General features: G+C 40.7%; 2 protein-coding genes across 5 annotated transcripts in view; one reads left to right on the top strand and one right to left on the bottom strand.

Annotated features, from left to right (window-relative positions):
- acss3 (acyl-CoA synthetase short chain family member 3) overlaps positions 1 to 9,254 on the bottom strand; it is a 45,634-nt gene extending 36,380 nt beyond the window's left edge. For 2 of the 3 annotated variants that reach the window (XM_030719737.1, XM_030719738.1), the window contains exons 1-7: positions 8,791 to 9,254; positions 6,903 to 7,047; positions 6,091 to 6,279; positions 4,900 to 5,034; positions 3,076 to 3,216; positions 2,269 to 2,349; positions 1,883 to 1,978 (exon numbers count right to left, since the gene is read on the bottom strand). In XM_030719737.1, coding sequence (XP_030575597.1) covers positions 1,883 to 1,978; positions 2,269 to 2,349; positions 3,076 to 3,216; positions 4,900 to 5,034; positions 6,091 to 6,279; positions 6,903 to 7,047; positions 8,791 to 9,116 — 1,113 coding nt within the window. In that variant the 5' untranslated portion in view covers positions 9,117 to 9,254. Of the gene's footprint in view, positions 1 to 1,882; positions 1,979 to 2,268; positions 2,350 to 3,075; positions 3,217 to 4,899; positions 5,035 to 6,090; positions 6,280 to 6,902; positions 7,048 to 8,725; positions 8,745 to 8,790 lie in introns of those variants that run through there. The other variant, XM_030719739.1, reaches the window with a different exon arrangement.
- Positions 9,255 to 16,011: 6,757 nt separating this feature from the next.
- The window catches only part of lin7a (lin-7 homolog A (C. elegans)), a 47,777-nt gene continuing 42,818 nt past the window's right edge, over positions 16,012 to 20,970 (top strand). For both annotated transcript variants that reach the window (XM_030719950.1, XM_030719951.1), the window contains exon 1: positions 16,012 to 16,107. In XM_030719950.1, the coding sequence (XP_030575810.1) occupies positions 16,071 to 16,107 (37 nt within the window). In that variant the 5' untranslated portion in view covers positions 16,012 to 16,070. The remainder of the gene's footprint in view (positions 16,108 to 20,970) is intronic.

Below are 20,970 nucleotides of genomic sequence, written 5' to 3'. Positions count from 1 at the left end.
ACTACAGGAGTTCTGTCTTTCTGCACAGAAAAGATAAAGACAAGAAGCCTGTAGGCAAAGGTCTCCAGCAGCAATTTCCACTCTTTTTTTCTGGTATTCAACTAACCGATCCCAACAGTGAGAAGACAACTGAAGATGAATAAGAATGGTTAAAAGCAGCACTGAGATCTGGCTGTCATTTTCACTCTGAATAAAAGGTCTGAAGATAGATGGGCTGTTAGAAAAAAAGTACCATGTGAAGCAACCACCGTGACTGACGTCAAACACTGATTTAAGAAAAGGCCAATTAATTTATCGTCCAATAGCGCTGCTTCTTCAAACTGTTAAAGGGGGAAAAAAAAAATAAAAAATCAGAGTGCAAATGTAATTTGTGGCCCTCAACATAACTACACTGGAAGACACACGTCCTTCTTGATCCTTTCTAAGGATGAAGAATAAAAAGAAGCAACTTCAGATTTCAATCCAAATATAACTGCAACTGCAGGAGCTATGCCTGGAAAAGAAAGCTGTCATCAATATGACCTGCATAAACAGACAAAGAACCCTATGTGATGCTTGCTTGTGACATTCACATGATGTATGCATGGAGTCTATATATACACTGAAGCACTGATAAAATAGATCTTCTGTTTTCTGAGCTAAGCAGCAACACATGACAAGATAAAAACAAATGTATCTCTGAACTGGTGAGACCGTATGGTTGTGGGACATCATAAAACAACAAAGTGCTATATGTTAATAAAACTCCACTGCTCACATTTCTATTTTTCACATTTTTAAATATACTGTATGTACGGTTCCAGTAGCAGTCCCTTCCATTGTATTTTTTTTGTATAATGAAAAGCTGGTTTACTAAATTTAAGACAAAGACGATGAGAATGATTTATCTGTTTTGCAGTTTCCCTTTGTCGAATGGTGCTGTTACACTTTACAGTTAAAATATTATTGGTAATGCAGTTCAGCTATAGCAAAAATCAGAGTTAGGCTCAGACTTTTTGACCACACAGTGCAATCTTGCAAAAGCAACCACTGGCTCATGCTGGCCTGCCTAAGCTGTAGAATGCCTGTGGGTGCAGCAGAGGGCAAATAGCTTTTAGTCATATTCCATCAAAAGGAGTGGGTGAGAGACCCTGAGCAATCTGGAGACAAAGACAGCTGCAGGAAACCATACAGACTGAGTGAGTTTGAACTTTTAGGGAAGTGCAAAAGCAGACTGCTGTAAAGGAAATGAGCGCGCTTGAGCACGACAAAAACCAAAGCTTCTTAGGAACAACGTAAAAGGGTAAATCCTTTTTATCCCCATTATCTTGTTGTCATACTTGCTTGAAGCCAAAATTTGAAGAGAAATTTAAATTTGATTACTCGCCCGGCCCTTTTATTGGGTGCTTCAATTAACGATGATATAAACAACAGCACGGATAAATTGCTTTTCCACGATTTCAGAAGACCGACTTCGACGCAGGAATTTTAAATAATTAAATCCACCAAATACATCCTGTGAGCCAAAAACTCTTTAATGCCAGAGTTGGAAGGTGTCGACTGTTTGCTGCCATTCGGCTGACTGAAACTGGGAGAGAAACAATAAAAGGAGCAGAAGACTGGCAGAGTCAGAGCTGCAGTTTCTCTGCAGCAGCTAGAGTCAAATATGGACACAGGGTCAAACAGTTCACCACATCTTTGACTTTTTCACTTTCACTCCACCTAAGCTGGTGTCTTTAGTCAAGTATGGATGGCTTCAGTTTGTAGAGTCAACAAAGGTCTGACTTTCTCACCTTTGACCATTGATCATCTCGGGTTTTATTACACATTTTCTGGAACTTCCTGTTGTTTGTTTGCAATGCTGCAGCAGTTTGTTTCAGATATTAAACTCGGAGGTGCGTACCTCATAGAGGACGGTGCTGTTACCATGAAGCAAAGGACCGTAGCAGATATAAGAATGGCCAACCACCCAGCCTAGGTCTGAGGCTGCCCACCAAACCTGCAACAAAATAATGCATAAACCAAGTGATACATCACACTACCACAATAAAAATAAATAAACCCTATAACAGAACATGAAAAATAAAATATGAACAAAACTCATAATAAATGCAAATAGAACAGCCTGTTGTATAAATGTACGTGAAAATGAAAACCAGCAAGTTGAAGATAGTATTATACTGTATATGAAATGGGAGTCAGAGGTCCATTCAAGCACAGAACAGCCTCTGCATGCTCTTTGTTCTTAAGAATGGCACCACCTCAGAAGTGGATGCTTTATTGTCTTACTTCTCCAGGATTGAGTCCATAAATATTTGACATGGTCCATTTCAGCATCACAGCATAGCCTGCGGTGTCTCGCACAACACCCTGGGGTGAGATAAGAAGAACATTAAGACTGGTGACAGGTACTGCACTAAGCAAAGAAGCACAGGTTTAATATCAATTTAAAACCGGCCACTCAACCCTGCCTTTCTAAAGGGGATGGTATCGTGTTTCCAGACGACTGCGTTTCAAACCAGCATCCGCCTTTTATTAGTTTAATAGTGCTGTCTAAACATTTCTGAGCAAAATATTGTGTCCTAACATCCTCAGCTATTGAGTGTGCCCTCTGAAAGTTATGGTCTCCCTACAGCAATAACTGAGAAATTCATGGGAATTCACACAGAAAAAAAAAATGGCAATAACAGCACTATTAAGCCCAGGACCTAGCCAGCAGGAGGATATTTTATATCATCTGTTGGTCAAAGACAAAATGATGCTATTTGAAAGGGGCCCAGGCTTTTTTTCCCCCCCTATTTGAAATTGCCTACAGGTAATTCGTCCTGCAGGAGCTCAAGCTCCTGCTGTGGAAAAGTTCTGTCTTATTTATGTCATGTTGGGGCTGTTTAGATTGCGACTAGACTGTCTTGCAGGCTCAAAGATCAGATGAGTCACACAGAGGATGCATACAGAACTGGCAACGTCTAGTCAAAGGCAGCTAAAAGTAAACCCTATAACTCATCTGTGTGAGAAAATACTATAATATATATATATATATATATATATATATATATATATATATATATATATATATATATCTCCAGCTGCCAGTACCTTTGGTGTTCCAGTGGTCCCAGATGTATAAAGTACATACAATGGATGGCTGGAGGGCAAAGAAGCACAGTCATGTGGCCGAGCAGCAGCCATCTCTTCATCCCAGTCCAGACTCAACTCGGGATCCATTGATACCCTTTCCTGAAATACAAAGAAAAATAAAGAAGCTACACTAGTGTTTATTATAGGTTTTGGCAGCCCGCTCAGGTACAATCAGTGAGTCAGATACTTATGCATCTTATATACTCTGAAAAAGAGGGACTTGTGTATAAAACCAGCCATCATTCCTCAACAGTTATTAGACCCTCTGAATTAAAGCTGAATAACGACACTTCAAATCATATCTCGACTGTTTGACTTTAAAGCCACTGCAGTGGTATTCAGAGGCAAAGCTACAAAAACTGTGCCCCCGTCCAAAAGCTTACAGATCTAACTGGATGTTGACAAGCACCCAAACATATAGTCCCATTTATTTTTATCCTTTCATATGTCTGAGAAGAAAATGCGATACATTTGCTCATCAAAAGCCGCCTCCTGCTTATTTTGAAAGCTCAGTCGCTGCTAATGACCCATTTTACAATCACTGCAGGATGAGGGAGTCACTCCAGAAGCGGCCGATGATCTCGCTCGGTTATTTATTTGTCACAAAGTGTCTCATACATAAGCTTTCAGAGTATGATATATTGATCAATTCGATTGACTCGGACGGTTAGAGCTGCAGTTTTTAAAGACTTTTTCTGCTTTGTGAAAAAGAGAAACTTGCTTTACTCGTCTGCCTTGGAAGTGACTGATTCTCACAAGCTGAGTAAATATATATTCTTTTATTTATATTCTCCCCATCTGTCATCGCAATCTTGCTAGCAGCAGTCATTCCAGGTCATAGATTAATGCCCCTTACATCTGCTGCTGCTGACATTTCTTCTAATTTCAAACACCGGCATCTCTTTGATACTTCCATTAACATTTAATCACTTTGGAAGGATGAAGAAATCCTCAAGTCTTCTTTTTTTTTTTTTTCCCCCTTGGCTTCCATAAAAGAGTGTCAAGATGAAGAGATCATCAATATCACTCAGACTCTCGAGGCAAAGGCGCACATCCCGCAGACATTTCAGCTTTCTTAAAACACATTATTTTTTACTCACTTCACTGAAAGCACAGACAAAGCAAAAATCCGGGCTGATTTACTGAACTGCTACCTCTGGCTTACCGAATGCGATAATTTGTAGAGCAGCTGCAACTATCTGAAGTGGTGCTTCACGCAGTTTTATGGGACTTTAGTTGCCAGTGACTTTCTTGTATACAGATAATTCCCGGTGTCCAACGTGTATATAATCTCCCAAAAATCCCGGCTCCTTTCCTAAGAGATAAGACTAGACAGGCTGCAACAAGATAAGATAAATTGTGCAATGTTCATTTTATCTCACCACAGGTCTAGACAGAAGTAGATTTAACAGAGACATGGATGGTAGGAAATCAGTTTGCGTAAAGAAACAACAATACCCTGCAATCACTGGGAAAGGAGTTTCACCAAACACAAAATTCAAAATGCTTAATTTATGTCTTTATATAAAGTGAAGCAGAATCAAACATCTGCTTGCTGTCACCAAGCAGCAACTAAACATGGCTTGAGGCTGAAGCCAGCACAGAAATACCTCTACGTTAAACGCTGGCAACAGCCAAGAAGTGCTGGCTCCACAAAATCCCCGCCTCCAACTGACACCTTCAAAAATGATTTCAGTGAGTCATTAAGTGTGCTGGTGCATACTGTGGAAAATGGATTGGGGGGGGGGGGGGGGGGTGGGGGGGGTCTGTTGTGCTTTTTACCATGTTCGGCCTGTTGTAGATGAGGACTTTAGAGGGGCTGTGAGAGCTCATCTCCAAGGCCTTCTTCACCAGAGGGATGTACTCAACTCTTCTGCCTGGCTCAATGCCAAACGAGGCTGTAACCAACAGCCTGGGCTGAAAAACAGATCATTTGGGAATTCATGTTCAAGTATAACAAGCTTACCGTACACTCGGGAACGAATCACAATCATTTTTCTGCCTTTCTAACAAACAGCGTATTGCTGGTTTAAGTCTGCTGCATGTAGCAGGGCGACCAGTGAAATGCAGTTCACGTACATGAGATTCCAGATCAAACTGAGGGTTCTGCATGAGATCTGAGATGTTCCTACAGAGTCTGTAAAATTTCCCCAAAATTCTTAGATTTGGGATTTTGACATGCATAGATCAAAACTGCGACAGACACATCCCCTGGTTGTGTATGCAGCAGCTCTGGTGCTGGATACCAGAGGCAAAGCTGGAAGCTTCTCTCTGTTTAGTTTAGCTTAGTGACCCCATTTGTACTTTTTAGTAGGTGCTTACTTTTTACTGGTTGCTTTTAACAATACTGAAACCATGTTAGGTTATAGGTTATGTAAAATGAACCTTTAACCATAAATTTGTTGTGCAAACTAACTGAATACATTTATTCTAAAGAAACTATCAAAAATTGAATGTGTTCATCAACATTTACAAAGAAACCTTGCCTTGCAGACCAAAGGGAAAAAAAAAAAAAGATAGCAACATGCCAGTTAGTGCTTCAACTCTCAGGGTAAGGGTTGGCACATGCATTAGTTATAGCAAATGAGGATCACTTGCTTTGCATCTCCAGTGCTTTTTGCTGAGCTGCAGAAGCATTGATTTCTATGTTAAACTGTGTTTGTTTACCTTTAACTGTCCCCTAAATACATGTTTCCAGTGATGGTCAAAAGTGAACCTCAACAATTAGAGTCCAAAGACTTGAGTAGCGGCTGTTTGGCAACGCTCAATAATACTGTAATTATTTCACATTTATAGTATAAAGACTCAGCACTCATGAAGCATGCCTCATGTAAATGAACAAGCACCTACTGTAACATCAGGCTGTCCTTGGATTTTAATGCGTACTGACATAATACAGTTCATGCAGCCCTGTTGCTGAGGCTCAGAAAAAGATCAATCTCAAGCACAAGGTGAATAAGAGCAGTTCCTAACCTTGGCGTGATTGATGCGGACAGACAGCTCCTTAGAGGCGAAGCCGCCAAAAATGAGGCTGTGCGGGGCACCGATCCGTGCACAGGCCAACATGGTGAACATGGCCTGTGGCACCATGGGCATGTAGATGACAACGAGGTCTCCTTTCCGTACCCCATGCTTCACCAAGACTCCTGCTAACCTGGACACCTGGATTGCAGATACAGAGGAGACAACGCAGAGATTTTTTTTTTTTTTCCAGTGCATGTTTTCACAGCTACCATAACGGATACACCTACACAAAGCAGAACTGATAACAGGGGTGGAATCGTTTTATGCATGCTGTGCGTGTTGTTTGGATAATTAATGTGGAAAAAATGCTTTATTTATCCACGGTCCAGTGACTAATTAGCTTCAGTTGGACAAAATCTCTCTTTTTTTTTTTTTTTTAACTCAGTATCTCTTACATTTAATTAAACATCTTTCAGCCTTTGGGCTAAAAAGACCCCCCAAAAAGCTGTGACTACACTTTTTTTCATTAAAAAATTGTTAGAACTGAAGTTTTGGTCCAAATGTCAATCAAGTTAATTATTTCTCTTTTCCTTCTGCTTTTATATTTTCTATTCTACATGCTAATGATGGTTCACACCAGTTGCCAGACAACACCGACAGTTTCTACATTAACGTATTCAAAATCCAAACAAAGTTTGCTTTCATGCCTCAAAATCGTTTTTAAGCATGCATCATGGCAGCCCAAACAAGGCTTTTATGATGTGGTCCATGTCCGTATGCTGCTCAGTTCTCTCAGCTCTGACTTTAACACTATTATTTACCTGGTCTTGAAGTTCCCTGAAAGTGATGATCTGTTTAGTGCCAGTCACTGGGCTGTCATAAATGATAGCAGGCTGCTCTCCACGGCCTCTTTCTACATGTCGATCCACAGCGTTATAGCACATGTTTAGCTTTCCCTCGACAAACCTGACAGAGACATGCATCTTCAAACAACAAGCAACGTACACATGAATAGAGACACAAACATATTTTAGGTGAACAATCATATACCGCCGTATCTACCGGCACATACAGTGGGTTTTTGTCTGGTTTGGAGCCCATTTCTTTTTATTAAAAACTTGATAAAAATCAACTTGAGCCAAACATAGGCAGCTGCTTTTGACAGTTGTACACAGTGAACCAATGTTCTTGATAAGGCAATCGTTTCAGCTCATTCTGGCACTGCGCATATGGATAAAGAGCAGCAGGCAGGTTGAGCAGATGGTGTCTGGGATCTGCCAGACAGACATACATACAGACATGGTGGCGGTGCCCTTCATTTTAACTGCACCACATTCAGACAGCTCTAGCTTTTCCCTAGCATGCATGCTGCTGACAACTCCACCCACAAAAACAAACAAAATAAAAATTAACTGTATAATATTCTCAGCGCAGGCAGTCGTGAGGGTGGATGTAGGCTGTTGTACCACATGCGGTTTTCATTTTACAGCTAAAGAAGGATTATTCATCCTGTATGCATTCTGTAATTTAGTTGGACATCTTTAACTGTGACATGAAGAACCTGTACAGTTGGAGGTATGCCCTGTTTGTACTCCCCAATCCAAATAAAGATGGCAACTGGGGGCAGCACACAGGTATAATTATCTTATCTTTTTTGGTGGGGGTTTTATTAGTTTTTATTTAACTACACAGCTGGCACATCACGCACCATCACCTATATACACACACACTATTGTGTACCCACAAATATCACATATTTCTGACTCTTAACTGACCCCTGACCTCCTAACTGTTCCTCAAACCTCATTCTAGGGGACCACTCTTCCTCACTCTGCTCATCACATTGACCATCACTCTTGGAGGGAACAACCCTAAATGTGCAATCACATTCTTTCCTCCCAAAAATTTTTTTTCTGCACATTTCCACTTAATTGCTGCAAGCTCGTGTTAGTGCATCGTTTGAGTACTTGCATATCCCACCAATCAATACTCTCTAAACATTACTATATCGGACTTCTCCTAGGAAATCCCTGCTCCAACACACCAGAGTCAATCAACTGGGTATTAAATGTTACAGCAGCCCGATAACAGCGCCCAGGATGGTGTAGTAACCAAAGATGTGGTTCGCTGCCTGAGGTCAACACCCTCCCATACACTTTCCATCATCAGCATTTCCACAACTGCCGAGTCACCCGCAGGCTCTCAGCGAAACAACCAATGGCAGCAGAAATGGGCGTTTCTCCATCACAGGAGGAACTGACGTGGCCCTTTACAGTATCAACCAATCGCAGGAAAACCCTCCAATTTAATTGGTTACATTGTAAAGAGTCAAAGGAAGCGGCCAATCAAGGACATAAAAGAAGTAAACTTGAAACATCTATGGGGCTGGGGTGAGGTGAAAATAAACCATATTATTATTATGTGAGTGCTGTGACAGCTGTCCGAAAGTTATTGGTAAACTAGGATTCACTTCATATTTCATCAGCATTTCAGGGAAATAAGATCATTTGGGGAGGGTTTATTTATTTTTGGTCGCTTATATACACTCTTTGATTCATGCCAATGGGATATTATCATAAGTCAAAGAAAGTGTTTACTTTAATAGTGAGATTTGGTGGCGGTCACGCGTAAGTTGTTTACTCACCCACGCCTGGTTTGATATTAACTTTCTCTCCGTGTAGTTCATGTGTAGCCAACACTGAAACCTACCAGTTTGGGAACACTGGATCCTCAATGTGCAGAGTTTTACTCCACGGCTCAAACCAGTCTAATTCGCGTCCCACCTCACCCCAAAACTTCTCGGGGTCGTCCCTCGCTGACGCGAAGGCTCGACTGTACGCAGCGTCGGACGCATACTTCCTGCAGCGCGGCGTGGACAAGTACGACTTAAAACTTCCAGATGCATGCGGTCCTGTTTCTCCTGCGTTTTGCTTTGCTGCTGCACCGAGAGTCCGCAGTTCCCTCCCGAGTATCCTCTTGCACAGGACAGGAGCGCACTTATTCAGGCGCACTATGTGTTTTATGCGGCGGAGCATTACTACTGTAGCTGTTTTCGAACTTCCACGCCGCCTGCTTTTGTGTGCAAGTTTGGAGCCAGTTTCTACAGTTGCGCACTCAGCTACGTCAGGCAGGGCCGCTTAAAGGGAGAGAGCTTAAGGAGAATTTCTTAACAATTGCCTCAGTGAACTATGAACTGGATACAGTTGGTGCGGGAGGCGCTTTGAAACACAGTCAAGATGATTACGCAACATATAAGCTGCAGCCTACTAAAACCAACTGTTTTGGGGAAAAATAATCCCAGGATATTTTATTCAACTTTAAGCATGTAGCTTTCTGTGCAAAGCAAAAATAAATGAACTGTGTTGATAGCAACTGTAGGTCCTGTCCAACAGATTTTTTTTAACCAACATCATTAAATTTTAATTGTCCTTGAGGTAATATCAATACTCCTTGAGTGGAAAAAGTGCAAATAGCCCTACATCTGCTAAAACCGAAGATGTAATGCATTCATTTGTTTGCTTGGGGGTATTTATGGGAATAATTGCTTATGTAGAGTCATTTAAAAACACTAAATATTTGCATCTCTCATTAAGCCCCGTCCTGCTCCGTAACAGCAGCTTGTCCAGTACAGTCACAGCACATGAGCAGCTTTGGCAGCAGCAGCTCTTTGTCCTCTCAGATTTGTGTTGCCTCGTGCACTTCTTTCCTTATTGCTGGTAAATACCCGTAATCCAGCTGACCCCTTGGATGTGGCCCTTGAACAACTGTGCCCTTGGCTGAGTAACTCATCCATCTGATCACTCAGGTCATCTGTTTCTATTTATGCATGCTGAGGAGTGTTTCCCATCAGGGCGCTCAGGAAGCATTGTGCACTTTCCAGGGAAACACTTGTGTTGCATTGTAGCTACAGGCTTCATGACACTTCTCGGCAAATTTGCATTACAGTGGCGGGAATAACACTACAAAAGCTATCAGTAATCAACACCTGATCAGTGTCTTCTTATGCCAGTCACCTGCCTGTCCTATCCTGCAGCTATTTGGGCACAACAGAATTATACTTTGCTTTCTTTTGCTTTTTTAAATTAAATATTGATTCAAATTTCATCACATTTTAACCACACTTTCTCTGACCATGAAAGAATGACTCCTCTCCCCTCTCGTGTTATAATTTGTTTGGCCAAAAGGTCTCACTATATCACAGCTCCCCCAAGTCACTGCCATATAAATTTCTTTTTAGTATAGATGGTGTTGGCTGAATATGTATCATTCTCTCTGGCACCTTATGCGCATGGACCGCTAACTAATAGCTACTCGCAGGCTAATCAGACTGGAGATGGCTTTTTATGGCCCCTCCGTCTTGGTTTGATGTGATGACTGTGAATGTTTTAAAGCAGAAATCAACCGACTGCCCTTCAGAAACCGATAGAGAAATGATTCATCCCCCTGCCCCGCAGTGTCTTAATATAGTTTTATAATCAAATGTGTCTGAAGATAATGATTGCTGTTTTACATTCTGAATGGGCTCTAGATGCAGCAGTTGTCAGAAAGACTAATGAACGATTTCAGTCAATATTATTCATAATTTTAAGTAAGTGATACTTCATAACCGTTTATTAGTGCTGAGTGGATTTACTTTTACAAACCGCCTCTTATACAAAATACTAGAGGCACCTAATTATTCCAAGAAATAAATATAAGTGAAAGTCAATACTCCTTCTTAATTATACTCTTTGAGCATTAATATTAAAAGACGAGAGGAGATTGGGGCAGATTTTAAGGCTTTAACAAACTGAGATTTGTCAGATAAGGTCATAGCTCAATATACATAAGGATGTATTTATATTCTCAGCATGCTGAATGAGCAACAGGATGGTGTTATTATGCCATCACACAATGTCAGAATTGTAGATAATGATGTTCTGTTTTTGTAAGGAAATGGGATTAAATTACTGTGTTACTGTGAATGTAACAAAATAAACAAAGCCTACTTCTTTTTATGCCATCTGCCATTCCTGTTTGACAAAGTAAATGGGCGCCGTTTCCCTGAAGGGGGCGTCAGGAGTCTGTTAGAGCTGTCATATTCATTTTGGCCATTGGGCCACCTACAGCCCAGTTTGAACTCTGAAGTCTACCAGGGACCTAACCTTTAAAAAACTGAAAAAAATAAAAATAAAAAATTTTCCTTTCTTTTAGTGTAAGGAAGTGCATTCTTGATCTTTTATTTAAAAAATTAAATGAACCATCCATAAAACAAATGATGAACAACCTGAGATTTCTTTAGAGTTAATTTGTCTTCGTTTTCCCACATTCATTCAGTCTGCTGTCATTACAAAGAAACACTGCTATCATAAATCAAATACTAGTGTCAGCACAGTTCCAGCTGAACCGCCTTACTCCAGTGTGATAAAGAAGGTCATGGGTAATGTCTTTTCCCGTAAGAGGACAACTAACTGATGATAGCTGCTGATGATTCAGACCTCTGGCTCAAATGAAACAGTTTGCAAAACCAATCTGATGGCATTATCCATTCTAAACAACGCACAGCACAGTGCTTACTGGTGCAAATTAAAGTGAAATGTCTCAAAAAATGTCTTCTTTCTCTGCTGTTTTCATCTTTCTATCTTTGCAAAGTTGTCCACTGGAATGGACTTTTTGGTATGCGGATTCTGGCCGGCATCCCATTTCTTCCCCATTTATGATGCTCAGTTTGAACTTCACCAGGTTGCTGTGACCATGTCTACAAACCTAAATGCACTTGAGTTGCTGCCATGTGACTGGCTGATTAGAGATTTGTGTTAATGAGCGGTTGAACAGGTGTACCTAATAAAGTGACAGCTGAGTGTATACGCCCCACAATTTTCATTTTTTTTAGCAGTTATTAAAAATAACGAAGAAGGCTGAGTTTCTGTCATATAAAGGTCACAACAATACATCAACAAACTCTTGTTTATTTTTCCAACAAGGGTCGATTTTCATTCAATTTGGTTCTACTAATTTATTTATTTATTTTTACCCTGGCTGTCCATACCTCACCTCGACTGGCTCTGTGGCCCCGACAGTTTGACACCCACTCATACTCATACCCACTTGAGTTGCCTTTTTAAAAAAAAGTCTTTAAATGTAAGACTTAAAGTTTACAACTGCACAACAACAACAATCTAGAGAAGCGGGTGCACATTACCATACTTTACTTTGTTGTTCATGCAGAGGAAATCAGTTGCACCAACGTGTCTCGCAAAGGAATAAATACAATTTTAAAGAATTATATGTCACACATTTTTCAAGATGTTTTTTTCATTATTTGTCAGCCACTGCCCGATGGAGCAGTATAAACAACAGAGCTGCTGTGCGGAAACAGCCTGTCATCTTAACACAAAATGTCCAATAAACACTTTATTTCTGAGACGTTATCATTCAACAGGAAATTGTCATCTTTCTTTTTCTTATTCCGGCATGATATACCATATGGATCGCAGCCAATGCTGTGCAGGGATTGGAGTCGATGGCTGGCAAATATTATATGTCTTTTAATGAATACAACATCAGCAGTTATTACCTGGAAATTAATTGAAATACTTTACTTATTTCCTGTAAACCCACAGTCTCATGTGTTCCATCTACTGTTTTATAAAGACCTTAAGTTTCTATTTCTAGAAACTTAAGGGTTTTAATTTTATATTTATCAAAGCCATGTGAGTAATATTGATCTTCGGTTTGAACGCGTGGCAGGAAAAGGAATAAGGATTCAATTTTTGACCAAAATGACCATATGACCTTACCTGTTGAGTTTAGTTTGAATGAGTACTGATGGGAATTGAAGATACAAACAGAGCTCAGACACTGGCTAATGCTCTGAGCCTTGATCTGCTAGGCAAACAGTCCAGTCGTCTGTATTTGCCCTGTCCACATGGCCTCTTGCATCTTCTTCCATGGAAGTGGAGGCATTTCAGAAATCAATTCACTTTCAGCTGAACGGCTTTAAGAGCAGTGCAGCATAATCCCACCTCTAAAAAAAAGCAGACCTGCATTCCAGCCCATACGGATGGAAGCCTGTAATCTCGCTGTGCCCTCTTTCTGTGCGCTCTCTAAGCCCTCGCCCGTTCTATCCGTCCCTGCAGCCTACCACTTACCACTGTTTTGCATCTGCATGCAGCTGGGTTGGACTGTGGGTGGGTGGAATTTACTTTTAAATATGGATCATGAATTTATAACAAGTTTGCAAGTTTAGAAATACTTTAAATCAAAAGCAGAACAGACTCTTAAATATTTAAAAATGCTGAAAATGGAATTTAAATGGAATATAATTGGGTACGTAGAGTTTATTTTTAAAATATAGCAGCTAATTTGAAGAGAAGTAAGGTTAGATGTGAGGTATTTGCCTCACAAACGGGTGTAGGCTAAAGCATTTTGTTTCATGCATGACAAGATAAATGGGATTTACATAGAATTTCTGTTTTTATGAAACAAAATTTGGCTCTGAACAGCTGTGCATATGGAAGTACAAACCTTGGTCCTTGCCTCAGGTGCATATCCATGTTTACAGCTTGCATTTGTCATGGTGAAGTCATGATTCGTGAGCCATGTGACACGTCATGTTGCCTTAGCATCCCTCCAACGAGGGAATCTCTTCTTAATTCTGTTGAACATGGCTTCTGTCGGCTGTAATGACTGGTCACGTATGAGACACGCCAAAGCAGCAGGCGCCATTAGGCAGCAGATCTACAGTAAGTGAAAAGAGTCAGTGGTTTGGCACCATTCTGTAGTAGCACATAAACATGAGGATTAATTCTTAAGCCCTTCAACTCAGGTTCACTGCCATCATTCAGTCTTTATCAGGCTGCATGCAGTGCATGTCGCCAAGAGAGAAGATAACGGGCGGTATGCCTCAGTGGTTCACAACAAACCTTTAATGACAAGCTTGGTTGCAATCACCTGATCTCTGAAGTGCAAGGATTATACAGGTAGTTGGTTAAGCATTCATATGTGCAGGCACAAAACACCCATGTACACATCATAGTCAGATTCAGCATGCAAACCAGCATCGACTGCTTGACTGGAATATGGTGAAGCCATCAAATAAGTTACTGCGGCAAGTGGAATAATGATTTTGACTGTTTTTTACAATATATTAAAAACCTAATGATTAAGGTCCTGCACCCCTTTTAAAAAAACACTTTATGTGTCCCATAAGAGCACTAGTGATGCTGCCTTGTGTTTTTATGATCCTAAACTGTGTAACACTCCTGATATCAGAATTCCTGGCTCTCTCAATTTTTAAAGGGAGTTTAAAGACCTGTCTTTTAAATCTGGCTTTCAATTTGCTGTAATGAAGTGTTATATCTTTATGCTTAGATGTTAGGTTGTAATCTATTTTTAGTGCCATTTATTGCATAGTGTCATTTATGGTCTTGCCATCAAAAGCACTTTGAGATGCCTGCTGTTATCAAAGACACTAATGTTGAGTCCAATTGAGCAGGCAAAGCTAAATAGAAAATACTCTTGAATGTCGCTGTTATGGCAGTACAGTGGCAGGCAGAGGCATGAAACTTGTATGTGGTATGGGCTTAAAGTTGGACTTGGTCCACAACCCCACTGCTCCTAATACTTAGGATGGGTTAAATACAGAGAATTGCTTTTCCTACAGGGAAATTAAGGGCCTCTCACCCAACGACAGCTGAGACAGGCTCCAGCCTCCCTGCAACCCTTGATTGGATAAGTGGAAGAAGATGGATGGATGGATGGATGGATGGAAATAAAGCAAATCTTTACACATGTCCAGTAATATATGGACTTAATTCAATTCAAAGAGGAGGTGTGCTGTGGCGCTAATTTTAGCCCACTGTCACTGTGCACAAAGTCAGGTCCTTAAGGAAATGGCTCGTCCTGTTTGGTTTGACTATTTTACAAAGCTTTTTGTGCAAAACATTGTGATTAAGTTGCCAAATCCTGCTGAAAGCCCATCAAGAATAGCAAAAAGCCTTTTTAGCAGCAGCAGCAGTTTAAATCCTGTTTTTTTAACAATATGTTCAACATTAAAACCGTGGATGCCACATTCTTTGTGTAAGTGTCCACTTACTGCTCCAATGTGCTAGTCTTTCTCCTGAGAGGATCTGTCTTTTATTCACTGAACTCACATCAACACAGCTTGTCAACTGAAATATAACTTTCAAAATCATATTAATGTCACACTGCACTTCTACTGTATACAGTTACACGTCTTTTTGCCCCCTGTAGGACATTAGAAAAACTGTAGCTTGCTGCAACTGTTTCAGTCGTCAGACCCCGAGTCAGTGTCCATATTTTATACACAGTACATGATTAATTCAAAGATAGCGTATGAAAGATGGATGTAGCCCCCGTGACCTCTCCAAGTGGTTCCTAAAGTCCTGTTGTAAAGCATGAAGCTGTTTTCAAACCAGATGTGAGGAGTATCTGATTGAGAAACTGGGGGACACTGCATCATCATAGGCAAGTGGCTTGTAAATCACAGTAAAACATGCAACGCCTTATTCCGATTTTTAATTCTGTTGTATTTAGTAAGACTCGAAACTAGTAATTGAGACCAAAAAATCATCGAGCCAGTTTTCTCACAGACAGGTCTTTGTACAACCACAAAAGTCTCCCCCTGCTGACTACTAAGAACAATCTTTTATATACAATCTATTTTTAATCTAATGTAAAGCGCAAAAATAAATGTATTTTATTTGTAAAACACCTCGTTTAGCGCTTTTCAAATTCATTTACTTGTATCCACTCCAAATTAATTTTTATTTGCACAATCACGAATACCATTTTCTTTTTTACTGCGCGCGTAAAACAGCAGCGTAAAAAGCGTAGAGCAGCTGAAAACAGCACCAGGTGATGGAGATGGATGGAGGTAGTCTAATCCTTTACCAGCCACTCCCAGCCTCCCTCTCTCCCTCTCCCTCTCTCTCTTCCTGTGATGCTGCAGCTCCTGTAGACTCTTCAGTCTCCAGTAAACAGCAGTCATGGCGACAGTGGTCCAACCGCTCACACTGGATCGAGGTAAGGCGCTCGGAGAGCTTTGCAATCTGTGCATGACGCCAGAGAGATTATTTTCAGCCTCTTTTTTTCAAAACTTTAACCAGGATCTGGTTAAATCCAGGTGTTTGTGTCCAGCTCGGATGTCCAACACATCGTCTGCGCGAGTCGCTATTTCAAGGCAACACGAGCTCTGGCTTTTCTAAATAAAAGCCCGTCGGTTACCGTCCGTGTATTTTTCCAGAACGGAGCGCTCGCTTCTTTCGTCTAACTACTGTGGGGTCTTAGCGGGCACAAACATCTGGCAAATTAATACGCTTAAACCGCTTACCACGCGTCTCGTTTATTTTCATCCGTGTTATATAACCTCTTTGGCAAGATTGTCCCGTTACAGCTCGCTTTTTGATTTTCATCTGGAGAAAAAAAAAAAAAAAAGCTCAAATCCTAACGCGCGTTGACACGAAAATCCACTTTGGTAGACGGGCGATAACTATTTGAACTGGACAGGTGCAAGACTGGCTGCTTGGTTCCCTCATCTGGGTGTAGATGTTGTCTTTTGTACTTGTTGGAAATAGTGTGCAAACAAACTGCAATTGACGGTTAATGATGTCCTGTGATGATATTGCTTTTTTGTTATGTTAATTGATTTCAGGTAGTGTTCAGAGCTCCTATAAATGCAGACTATGTAACTTAGACACACATTTGTCCCCCAACCTCGCTGATAAGATACAGTAGTAATGCATCTGGGCTGAAATTTAGTTCCGTTTCCCTCCTAAAGATACTTTGGGAACATTGAAAAAAGAAAATAAAAGCCCTAAGGTGTCTCATAATCTCATGGTAATTCCTCTGGGGAGATTTGAAGAAGTACAAAATGTCCTGTACGCACACTTGAGAAGACTCCTTTTAAATCTCAACACTTTCATGTTAAAAGAGTTTTTTTTTTTTTTTTTTGAGGTCACTACTGAAAAAAATCCTCCCAGCCACACATTCAAACCAAATGCAGATCCAGTGGTGAAATGTAATATTGCACAAGCCTTGCATAGGGAATGGTTGCTGTCAAATATAGAGAAAGGAGACACCTTAGCTCTGTACTCTGTGCCAAGTAAAGCTAGCATCAGCTCTCCTTCCACAGGAGGGGACTGTATAAGAACGCTATCTGGCAGGAATTATTCTGCAGGAATTAATTTGACTGATGTCACTTGTTATTGGTGATTTAAGTGATTAACCACATTAACATCTAATGCTAAATAATTCGCTTTTTTTTTTTTCAATGTTCAATTTGTTCTTCACTGAAGTTTAATGTTTGAGGGCAATCAAGCTTTACAGGTGCACAGTCTGCTGGGAAGCTGCAGAAGTGCTGGACCGTGCAGAGTTAATGAAATGAGCCAAAGATTGCGCCCGGCAATGAGATAAACAATGCTACCTAAGCTTTTCCCACCCACGCCTCATACTAGCCTATATGTTTATAAAGCAAGGCTTTGCTAAGCTGATAAATAGATTTTTAAATCTCAAGGCAAAGAGCAGTGTCTTGCGACATTCAGCCATATCCGATCTCAGTCATTTGCTTGAGCAGTGTGACCTTTGTGTGTGCGCAGGGGGCCTGATCCATACCCACAAGCTGGAAAATGCAGCTGTAATGGCACAAACAGCAGTAATGATAGTTTCACGCGGGAGCTGTCAGGGGACAGGCAACATTATAGGCTTCCTGTCCTCAGATGCTGCCACTTTGGTGAAAACACTATAATTGCTAATGAATAGTTACACTCCTCTCATTTTTGGGTGGAGGCCTTTGGTGAGGAGTTGCTGAGTTTGATATTACATCACTGGCCTTCCTGTTATTGTCAGAGGAAATGACTGTGATAAGCAAGCACCATTGAGAACAATGGAGTTCAACCTTGCTGCATAATAAAAAAAAGAACTTTTGTTCTCTGTAGATCTGGCGTTTATGTAAGTGCAAACAGACACACCCTGGAGATGCAAACCTTTCTGTATGAAACAGTGAGAGCATAGGGCACTGTGACTGAAACATCTAGAGATAAATGTAAACATCAGCACGCTGCATGTTCCCGATGAAATGCTTACTTGCTGATGTATAGCAGGATAATGCTGACCATATTTATACATTTGTGTGTTACTCTACAATCACTTGCTGATTAGTACTAAACCTTAAGTACAACTGAAGCAGGTGAAGTTCAGAGATTTACTTTATTAGGGTATATTATGCAACTCAGCAAATAATTAACTAATAAAGCTTGTTTGCTGAAATGTAGCCCCTCCTTTTGGTTGCGTTGAGCTTCTCGACTTTATGACAGATGGATGTAGCTTTTGCATCTTGAAAGCAAAGTATTGCCAGTAGGGGGCGACTCCTCTGGTTGCAAAACAAACAAACAAACAAACAAAAAAAAAGTATGCTTGTTTAGAAGTTATGAGAATACAGCCCCAATCTCAGTAAGCACTTTCCTATTGAATTTCTGGGTTAAATTGCTCATTTCAGGTCATATTGATTAAAACAAGAAATCCATCTTGTAACTTATGGTCATTATTATAGTCAGAAAAGAGGATATCCATGCTCATTAGCTAATGACTTGTCAACTACATGTTGCTAGTCAGTGAGTGTGGCGTGTTCTCAGTTTCACAGGTCAGAACCACCAATCACTCGTCTCCATCTCCAAGACTCCATCACATAGTGTAATGGTAGCTACCTCCATCTTTTATTTACAGTCTTTAATCGAGCTTCAGTAAAGACTTGTACACAGATGCAGATGGAGATTTTCCATCAGTGTAACTAGTAAATGGTGTGCAGTAGACACCTGACATTGTGTGGTTGGTGTTAACATCTGTGGAACAAAACACTTGTGTCTCCATTTCCATCTTTGCCAGTTTTCTGAGCTAACAAGTTATCCCCGAGCCTGTGGTAGAAAGATTAGCCATTTGTTCCTAGCTCTTCTCCACCACATGTTATGGGATGTACACACTGATCATTTCTTTATCCCCACCAGTCTGTTCATTTAGACGCTGCAAGGCATTCTTCATTTATCCCTCACTTTACTGGCATTGTTCAGTTTACCCCAAAAATAGTTCCCCAACTAGCGAGTGCATGCTTACTGCAACCAGGCTGCAACCAGGCTGCACACACATCTCCATGAACTCAATCCTTGGCTATTAGACTGACCATAGCTGGAAGTACACATTTAACTCTTTGCACTCCCCCTATTATCCATGGTGTCTCTATTAGTGAGAATTCTCCATTTCCCAGGATGCAGCAACATAGATATAAACTTGTTGAATTTAGCTGCTGGTCACAGAGGTAGAAACTGAGAGAGCATAGCCGAGTGATAGGGCGTGAAAGCATTAGTTAATCACTGTGAGAAGAGAGCAGCTGTGTTCCTTGTACATACAGTTGAACAACATGCTGTAGCTTCCTTACATTCTTGTCTACAGAGAAAGTGGTTTCTCAACTGTGCGTTTGTCCCTGTGAGGTTGTGAACATCAGTTCCAATGTCAACAGTAGAAAGAACCCATTGCTTCTTAAAGTATGAATCATTTTGGTTTTCCTCAGCACCCTGTGAATAGGACAATTTTTATACAGTTTTTGTCCTCCTGTCTCAGCACAGTGAGTTGAATTTCAGCCTGCTGTTGGCCCACTGCTTGTTTTCCTTCTGAGAGATCACAGTGAGTTCATCCATTTGAGGCTAGACCATATTCCCATCACATGCTCTCAGTCACACCAGTGTTTTTAAGGGATTACGGAGGTATCTACAAGCTGACGTCACTCGTAGCTGTTTATATTTTAAATGGCCTCCCGCTGCAGAAATAAAGGTTCTCTCAGTAATTGTCTTGGAGGGACATTGCCCAGTAATTACCCAGGATAAAGACGACAATAAGAGTGTGATGTTTTCTGGCTCTGTTTTCGCCACAGGCTCCTGCAGGAGCCATTATCCTTCTAGGAGTGATTTATTTCTTGTGCTATAAGGGAATCGTTGCAGTATGACAAATTAAAGCTAATTCTCTTGGCATGGGCAGGTTCTCCCATTTTTTTGTATTCAGACTGTAATTTCATTTGTTTTTATCATTGGCTTTAGCAGCAGAGTTGCCACGGGCACCAAGGACACCCAGGTCAAAGTGGCAGCAGCAGATGGCAAGGCTTTTTCAGGACAACTTACTCCCGCATGCATGACATCCAGATAGCATCTCTGAGGGTACAAAGGTGGGAATCCAGTCAGAGAGAGATCATTAAAGGCTTTTTTCTGTCTGTCACCTGCCGAGGTGGAAAGCAGCATTTCTTTTAGAGTTAGTATTTGAAAAGAGGATCTCAGGTTTAAATCACAGTGTTACGGTTTAATAATCTCAGACTGATGCAGATGCGTTTGTTTACATTGCTGCAGTTTTGTCAAAATGACACTTTTAAGTGCTGAAAATGGATTACACTAAGTTCTGTACACTGTTATAAATGGACTAATTATTCCAGAAAATGGGAACGACGCCCAGTGCAAAAACATTTCCTCGACAGTGTTGTGGAGCTTTGTGGAGCTTTGTGGAGCTTTGAAGCCTTCATTACGTGTCACTATTGCTTTGTTCAGCTCTGCGCCGTTTCTCTAGTCAGAGGATGATGAGGATGACCTTTTTTTAGTCACAGGATATGGTGCCACACAGACAGTGGCAGCAGTAATCATTTTATACCACATCATTTTTTTTTTTTTGTAACATTGTTTGTAAAAGTTCCTATACAAAAAAATTAGAACTGTAAACTTTGTTTGAGATATGTAAAGTTTATTAAGGCAGAGTCAGATTAAATTCCATAATGTGTTTTGTTCCATATCTGACTTGTTTTTAAAGAAATCAATGCACATTTGATTTTGTCATTTTCTTTGCCACTTGGGAAAGACA

Source organism: Archocentrus centrarchus, chromosome 23, assembly GCF_007364275.1.
Source record: "Archocentrus centrarchus isolate MPI-CPG fArcCen1 chromosome 23, fArcCen1, whole genome shotgun sequence".
Classification (NCBI taxonomy): Eukaryota; Metazoa; Chordata; class Actinopteri; order Cichliformes; family Cichlidae; genus Archocentrus; species Archocentrus centrarchus.
The sequence above is the reverse complement of the archived record's forward strand: the minus strand, read 5'-3'. Positions and strand labels throughout refer to the sequence as shown.